The sequence below is a fragment of the Oratosquilla oratoria genome, chromosome 1 (assembly GCF_046742065.1).
Source record: "Oratosquilla oratoria isolate Oo_2021 chromosome 1, ASM4674206v1, whole genome shotgun sequence".
Lineage (NCBI taxonomy): Eukaryota > Metazoa > Arthropoda > Malacostraca > Stomatopoda > Squillidae > Oratosquilla > Oratosquilla oratoria.
The window spans coordinates 97,158,421-97,167,722 of NC_134777.1; the positions used below are offsets into that span (position 1 = coordinate 97,158,421).

Genomic DNA, 9,302 nt, shown 5'->3' on the forward strand with positions numbered 1-9,302 from the left:
TTTTTTTCATTTAGTTCTAGTTCTATCAATATGTGGTCACTTTTACTTATTGGTGCCTGGTATTCTATCTTTTCCACTATTTCAGGTTCTGATGTGATTATTAGGTCTAGTCTCGATGGTTCTTCTTCATTTCTATACCTAGTGTTCTCTTGGATCCATTGTGTCATTGTGTGGTCAATAATCATCTCAAGTAGAACATTTCCCCATGAGTCGTCTCCACCCTTTACGGTCATCTCTTCCCAGCAGACTTCTTTGCAATTAAAGTCGCCCATCATAACTATTCTTCCTCCATCTTCCATTATCTTGTTTAGTGTTATTCTTGTGTATGTATGTATGTATATATATATATATATATATATATATATATATATATATATATATATATATATATATATATATATATATATATATATATATATTTTTTTTTTTTCTCCTATCTCCCGTAATTGTGGTTTAGAAACTTGTTTGTTAAAGATGTTGATGCTGCACCGCTGTTTTGGTAATAGGATTTTTCCATGGCTTACTTATACTGCTTCATAGGTGGGTTAATTATGACTTTTTAATGTTTTTTATTGTACTTCACAATCTAAACACAAATAAAGAAAATAACCCAAACTGTCACAAACTATCACCAACTACTTCAATCCCACAATAACTTGTCATGCATGCATAGCCACAGGCATTCTATCATGAATGCAAAAATAATGCATTTGGAATTAGCGGGTACTAGACCTGACGTGATGACAATGGTCTAAAAGGCCAAGGAAGGTTGACCACATTAGGTCAGGTCGGGTCATGATGTGGGGTCAGTGGCCACAGGGGATTGTCCATCAGAAAATCATGAAAAAAAAAAAAAATTCTGAAAATATTTCCTCTAAAAGTGTTGCTCATAAGCTATCTCGTGGCTGAGTATAGAAGCTGTATCTTGATTTTTGCTATCTAAAAAAAATATAATTCAGTACCCCCCTACCCTACTGTGGCTGGGTCGCGGGCGCTGCGTACTGCATATTACGTTTTCTGTTGTTACATATATTTGCTAACAAAAGAAGCTGTGTATTTTGCACAATATTCATGCTTTTGTATGATAAATAATAGCATACGAGCTAATGTGTTGACAGATGCTGTCATTGGAAAGTTGACACAGTACTGTATTATGGGAAGGCAATACGTGATTGTGTGAATACTGACGTTCAGACAATGCGTAAAGCTATCATGGCCTCCTACCTGCATTCTGTCCGCACAGATGAGAAGCCATTGCATTCTTACTGTCCAAATGGAAAAGACTTGTGGTGTTTTTTCCAGAGAGCACTAGCCAGGCAAGAGGAACCCAAGTCTCACAGAGTCAAGAAGCCGTTCCTGGCGAAGATTCCCACTGAGAAGCGGAAATCCATCCTGGCAATATATCAAGACCTCACCTCTACAGAGCTTTTAGAGAAATGCCTCAAGGGAAGGACACAAAACCAAAATGAAAGCTTCCATGCAAAGATTTGGGCTTTGAGTTCAAAGAGGAAGTTTGCATCAGCAGCTAGAGTTCAATTCTGTGCTCAAGTTGCAGTTCTGAACCACATCTTTGGTTATGAACTTGCATATATGCCATCAGCAAGAGGGACAACAACCAGTGATGCCATAAAACAGCTTAGGATGGCAGATAAAGATCGTCTGTCGCCAAAGATGCATCGCGCCAAGAAAAGGAAAAGTGCACGCTTGGAACCTGAGCAATATAACCCTGGTGGATACTAACTGGATTCATCATATAAACCTGTAATTAATCAAAAGCTGGCAACAAAGAGTAGGGTGGTGCCTATGATACCCTTTCAACACCATAACATCCTAAATAATGAAAGGAGACCAGTAACCATGAAAAAAAAAACTATGACGGTCATTCCTGAGAAACTTGATTTTTACACATTTAACTTGATTCATATCCAAAACGCCTTCAATGATTTTCAACTGCAAATCCTTTTCGGATTCAGCATAATTGGGAGAACATTTGGAGGCAGATTTATGTCCTGTCAAGGACTAGTAGGATTTTTTCATATATACATTTTGTTTTTTTGCTTTTTTCATCAACTTTGGATTTTTTTTTCTCATAACAGACTGATCAGAACATCATAATTTTGCCTCCGTTTTTTCATCTATCTTAGCCCATTATAAAGACAAAAAATAATTAATATCCAGTCAAAGGTCTATCCTCTGAATCAATTTCAAATTTTTCAAAAATAAGTATAAGCATAAATGACTTGAAAACTCGGTGGTATCTTCTCTGAGACAAGACAGTTACTAGGAAAAAATCTCAACCACTTTCACCCCAAACTAAAAAAGGTTCAATTTTCTAATGGACGATCCCCTTAAAAGGGGCACTGGCAGGTATCAATGCTCACTGTTCTCAGAGACTCTCCTCCAAGAGATCTCTGTTGCCTCATCTTTTCCTTCTCAGGAAAAGCTAAGTTCCCATGTTGCCCCCCCCCCCCTCCCCCACTAGCCAGACCTTTGTTCATTTTGCTCTTTTGATTAAGGATGGGTTGTACTGTATATTTCAGTGATAACCATGGTGGTAGAGGAAATGAATTTATATTATTGTATATTATTCTTTCATTTGTGTTATGAAACATCCTCAAAGTGGAAATTTATGTAACAAACCCCACTAATTCATTAACAAACCACATTCTGGCAGGTGATCTAAATGAACATCCAATATAACTCAATACATATATAGCAGATCAAAAGGACACAAAATACTTGAACAACTTCCCAACCTAAACATAATTAATTCTAGCAACACCCCAACTAGACAACCTCTCCAACATAACAACCAACATCCACTGATAAACATGAATTTAAAAATTGTTTAGATAAAATGAGAAATGAAGACGGGACCCCACGAGCATAGCTCCCCTTCCCGTAAAATACAACTAGGTAAACACACAGAAGATAGAAAGCAAACACATTCACCATTTTATCTATGGATGGGCACTGGTCTATTTCAAAGTATTCTAACTCTATATCTTCTGGGTAGCCTACTCTTGCAAGTTTGCTTTTTTGGTAGTTTGTAAATGTTCTCTTGTGAGTGGGTGCTATTTTCTCTTCTATGGTAATCTTTCTAGGGTAGTGATCTGATAGAAGTTCTTATATGATTTTCCCATGTTGTTTGTGTTTGTAGGTAGGTTGAGTACATTTTTATGTCAGGGGATGTTGGTTGTTGATTGTGTTGGGAAAGATGTCTAGTGGAATTCTTGTTATATTTTATTATATTTAGGTTGGGGAGTTGTTCAAGTATTTTATGCCCTCTCAGCTCTGTGGTTTGTGTTAACCCATAAGAGAAAGTGCAGTGATTAATAACATAAAGCACACATCACTTATATTTCAATGAAGACTTTATATGCAACATTTGTATTACAAATCCATCCATGAAATCTTATGAAAAACAACTAAGATTTACCTTGTGGCAGACAGGGAACCATGCCATTTTTGCATTCTTTAATGTTCCATTTCTGTGACATATCACCCATGTAGTCTTTCCAGGTAAAATGTGAGCACATCACTGCAAAATTTGGAATTATTTTGCCAGCTTCACAGTAAGAATGAACCCATCTCTGTCAACTTTTCTCTTTCAGGAGCTGGAAATACTTCATTTCTGATCCTTTTGTTTTGTTCTTCTGATGTTCTGACACTCTTACACTAAATGACTAGCATATTTGCTGTACAGAAGTTGGTTCCATAAGAATATATAATTGAAACTCATTTCACATTCATAAATGCAACCCTTTCCTGTCCAGTATGGTCAAGCTGGTTCATATCTAAAAAGTGATATGGCATTACAATGGCTACATGCTAGGAGGGTAAGCAGGGCTGAAAGTGATGACTGTACAATGCATACATAAACCTTTTCCTCACCAGGGGATACTTATCCTCATATTCTGGTTATAACCAGTATGGAAAACAAAATCAGATGGAATGAATTTGAAGGGAAGACCAAGAATAAAATGGGTGGATTGGGTGAAGTAGGTATTATATAGATGCAAGAGGAATGTCTGTTGAACAAGGGTGAATGGAGAGTGGATGTACAGGTGAATGGATGAAAAAATGACACACTCTTAAAGGATATGCTTCTTGTCTGCTACATAAATTTTTCAAGTGGATAAGGTGATGGTGGTGGTAGGGGGGTCACCATGTAGTGAAGTGGTGGGGGAAGACCAACACTAGCTGTTGGGCCCTACTGTGGAAGCACTGTTTCTTGCTACATTACTCTGATCCCAGCAGTGTGGTAGACAGGGATAACCCTTCATCTAGATGTTAAGATGGAAGAGACAATGAATGGGTGTGGAACATCAGTGGAGTGGGTGTATGCTTTAAATAGACCATCCCATTATAAGAGGGAAGGGGCCTTTTGATATATGCACACATGTATGTATTGTTTGTACCAGGCAATTTCATTCAGCTATGTTTGAGCTTTTTGGTAAGGTCAAATCTTAATCAACCTCTTCTGTACCAGAGGATTGCTTACAGTTTTATTCTGGCTGCTACCAGGCTATTATATTTAGTTGTGTGGTATTTTCTTCAGTATGAAAGGGGTCAAAAGACTTGAAAGTAATTTTCATACTGCACTGTGTTATCTTGATTTACCTGGGACCATATTAAAATAGGTTTTACAATATATACAAAATTATTACTTTTATTATTTTTTTATTTTATCTTATTTATTTTTAGTTTACATTCTTTCGTGTATCATATTGACAATAAATGGTAGAATATTGAATATCAATGTAACTGCCATTTTAAGTCATCCCTTCACTCTTATGATATAGTATTTAGATTTTGTTCTAGATAATGTTAGACAATATTGTTCATGTGTGGAGCAGGCTAGGGACAAAATGACGTCTTGACCAATCAGTAGGCCTACACCAATTCATGGGGTTTTGATTGATCAGTACACTAATGCATGGATTTTTGATAGGTCAGTACACCACTCCATAGGGTCTGGCTTGATGAAGACACCAATTTGTTATGATTTACCTCCTCAATTAATTAAGATTATTAGTGTGTCATATAGAACTAAATCTAAATAGCTGTTGAGTTCAAGGGGCAATGAGTATCCATCAACATATTGAAAATCATGTGTAGTATATCAGGGTAGTGTTGCCTTCAGCTGTTCAATACACTGATGTGCCTTGTGGACTCTTGTTCTGGAGAGTGCTGCAAAATATATTATTTTTGTGCCAGACACACACACACACACATAGCTCTCTTCCTGCAAAATACAACTAGGTAAATAAAATACACACACTTAAGAAGATTAAAGTGATCTGTCCAAGACTAGAATATGTGTTAGTGGTGTAGTCCCCATATAGAGTGAAGGATATGAGCAAGATCAAGAGAATACAAAGGACAACAACCAAACTGGCTCCCAGCCTGTAGATAATATATGAGGAGAGACTCACTAGGTCTCTCAACTTTGAAAGATTGAAGAGAAAGAGATGATATGATTACAGTATTCAGTTTGCTGAAGGGGATAAACTACCTTGACAGAGGAGATCTCTTGCTTAGGGATAAGGGGTCATGAGAACAAATTAAGGAAGGCTACAAAAGAGAGGAATGTCTGTAGAGGAAGGACGGGAGAGGACAGAAGATAGGGGTGAATGGAGAAGGGTTGTGTATAGATGAGGCTGTGATGCATGAGGGGGAGTGGGTGGGGGATGGGGGGTGAGGAAGTATGTATGAGAAAAATTTGACGCAGCCCGAAGGGATTTCTCCCCATCTTCTCCTTTCCTGCATGAGGGGACGGAGAGGGGGGGGGTCGCCGAATTTATGAGGCGGCCTTGCTGTGGATGTGCTGTGTCTTGTGACACTGCTTCTGACCCAGGGCAGTGGACAGGATGCAGGGATGACCCGTCATCCAGGAGGTGCCAAGATAGGAGAGAGGGAGGAGGGTGGAGGGGAGTGGAATATATGAGAAATGAAATGGGTGGGAGTGATTTCTATGCCTTTTTCTTTTTGGCTACCCCCCATGTAAGGGGGAAAAAGCCTTTGGTATATGTATGTATGTATGTACATGTCTAAAGGATGTGAAGAAATACAGCTTTCCATATAGATGGTTAAATATTTGGAATAACTTAGGTGATACAGCCTAAGCTGGAACAACACATGAATTCAAAGGGGTGGGTGGACTGTGTGTACCTTGACCTGAAGAAGGCTTTTGAAAAACATTACAGTCAACTTACATAGAAACTGGAGGACTGAGAGACAAATTATTTGAATGGATGAAAGATTTTTTGAAGTCACTAAAGGGGAGTAAATTAAGAAAGACCATATGTTGAAAAGATGTGAAGAAATACAGTTTTCCATATAGATGTATAGGATATGTAGAATAGCTTAGAAGATGATATAACCCAAGCTCAAACAATAAATGAGTTCAAATCTAAATATGATAATTGGAAATCAAGGATACAGAAGTTAACTGTACATGAATTTGAGTCTAGGTATGTTAGAAAATTAGAGAATAGGAGATGGGACCCAATGAGCATTACAAAGGATTACAAAGGCGGAACATGCCGACAGGAAACCTTTTGATCCATATCTAGGTCGGATGGAAAAAAAAAAAAAAATCATAATAATAAATTAAAACTATAATAATGTAAAAATAACAAATAAACTACATAAATAAATGCATAGGTATAGTTGAATAACAAACAAACAGGTAAATAGTAAATGATTATAAATTGACATATAACTAATAATAAGTGAAAATCAGACAGACAAATTATAACAAAACAAAAACAAATAATATAACATAAATTATAATCATTACAGCATCTTACTTAGGTATTTATCTAAATGATTCTTAAAGCTTCAAACTGAACTACATTGCACTACCTGTGCAGGAAGTTTATTCCATTCATTAACTACACGGTTGGCAAAGTTGTTTCTACCTACTTCCAAATTGAATCTATTTCCGGACAGTTTGAGACCATTGTTTCTTGTCTGATTCTCATTCAATGTGAAAATTTGGTCACTTTTGATGTTGTCAATTCCCTTTAAAATCTTAAAGACCTGTATCAAGTCACCTCTGAGTCTACGCTTTTTTAGGGAAAACAGATTCATGTGCTTAAGTCGATTTTCGTATGATTTATTTTTGATATTTGGAACCAGTTTTGTGGCTCGCCGTTGTACTTTTTCCAGTCTGTCAATGTCTTTAATGAGATTCGGTGACCATACGGAAACAGCATATTCCAAATGTGGACGAACTAACGATTTATATAGCTTGTTAATGATCGCGCAATCAGTCCTAGAATCTTATTTGCTTTCTCAGAGGCTGAAATACACTGCTTGGATGATTTGAGGTCGTTACTGATAATTACGCCGAGATCTTTTTCACTATCCACTTTTGTTAACGAATTTCCAACTAACTTGTAATCGTACTTACTGTTATTTTTACCTATGTGCATTACCTTGCATTTACTTGTGTTAAATTTCATTAGCCACTTTTCAGACCATTGCTGTAATTGATCTAAATCTTCTTGAATATCTAATTGGTTTGAGTGATCATTTGCCACTCCGCACAGTTTTGTATCATCAGCAAATTTGGAAACAGTAGATTTTAGTCCATGGTCTATATCATTTATATATACTATGAATAGAAGTGGCCCAAGAACGGAACCCTGAGGAACTCCACTTGCAACACTTTTCCATCCAGAAGTTTTTCCATTTAAAACAACTCTCTGTTTTCGACCTTTCAACCAATTACTAGTCCAACCTAATAGGCTACCACTTATTCCATGCAAAGCTAATTTAGTAAGTAGTCTTTCGTGTGGGACGGTATCAAAAGCTTTTGCAAAGTCTAGATATATTAAATCTATATTGTTTCTTTTGTCATAATTCGAGATAACTGTGTTGTAGAATTCGAGTAAGTTAGTCACGCAAGAACGTTTCCGTCTGAAACCATGCTGGCTATCATTTATCAAACGGTTACTTTCTAAATGATATTCGATATCATCTCTGATGATAGTTTCCATTATTTTTCCTACGATCGAAGTCAAACTTATAGGCCTATAGTTATTTGGTTTCTTTTTGTCACCTTTTTTGAATATGGGAGTAACGTTAGCTAGCTTCCATTCTCTTGGGACATCTCCGGATATGATGGATTTCTTGAAAATAATTTCTAATGGAACAACAATCTCATTTTTCATTTCCTTTAAGATTTCCTTTAAGGATGTAAAGAAATACTGTTTTTCATTCAGATACATAAACTCCTGGAATAGTCTAGATGATATAATTGAAACTGGAACCATGAATTAATCAATAACTATGTATGATGAATGGAGAATAAGAGACAGGACCTTACAAGTGTACTTACTTTTCTGTATACTATAATTGGGTAAATGCACATATGAATGTATTATGTTTGTTTGATTTTCTTGTCTTGAATTTTTGAGTAGTTATAACGCAAAAAACCTATGGTTTTCTTCAGCACTAAAATGAAGAATACTGGCACCAGCACCAGAAAGGCTATGAGATCAATGCAGAAGAACTCGATGAAGTTGAGGTTCTTGGATGAAACCTTCAGGTGATCTGCCCCTTTAGTTCTCATCACATATTCAATGAGCCATATGGCACGTTCCACTGGCTTATCAGGTTGGTCTCGGAGCAGTTGGGATATTTTCTTGGCATTCTGCTGATACCTACAAAAGAGAGATATGAGGCATTAGGTTCCTGGAAAAGTGTTGAGCCCTGTCTATCTGGTGACGTTCTCTGTAGGTTTTGCTCCAGATTATTTCACATAGTTTGGGGGGAGAATTCCAGAGTAAAGAGGGTCTTAAGAGAAATAGCTTTTGGCACTTCCCTAGTCTTCACCAAAGTGAAATTACTTGGCTTTGACCACAGTGAAATCTATGTGTGTCTTTAGATTATAGGAGTTGGTGTCCATGCATAAATCCTTTCACTGTTGTGTTGTTGGGGACATGTATTTGTTCTGACTGCTTCCAAGTGATTTTATTCATCTGAAGGAAACTTCCTGGACAGCAAAAGTGATAAAGCTGTTGTGCATAGATGTACTTAACTGCAATATACAGGAAAGGAGATATGTTTATGGAGTCCTGTTTCTTTCTCCACCTAATGTATTATACCTAGTTTTAAATCTGCTTATCTCATAGTTTTAGCTTGAGCTATATTATCTTCTAGGCATACATATGTATCTATTTATGCATGTGTGCAAACATGAATTTGTGAGTATATATATGTGTATATATGTTTTATTAGATGAATTTTTCACTCACTGAACCAATTCAGATAAAGTTTCAGTCAGGGTT

The 9,302-nt window shown here is 36.7% G+C and overlaps 1 protein-coding gene across 1 annotated transcript in view; it reads right to left on the reverse strand.

Moving 5' to 3' along the window:
- Positions 1-7,880: 7,880 nt before the first annotated feature.
- Positions 7,881-9,302, reverse strand: part of LOC143030975 (UDP-glucuronosyltransferase 2A3-like) — a 71,655-nt gene continuing 70,233 nt past the window's right edge. Inside the window, exon 10 of the mRNA XM_076194283.1 lies at positions 7,881-8,675. Coding sequence (XP_076050398.1) covers positions 8,393-8,675 — 283 coding nt within the window. The 3' untranslated portion in view covers positions 7,881-8,392. The remainder of the gene's footprint in view (positions 8,676-9,302) is intronic.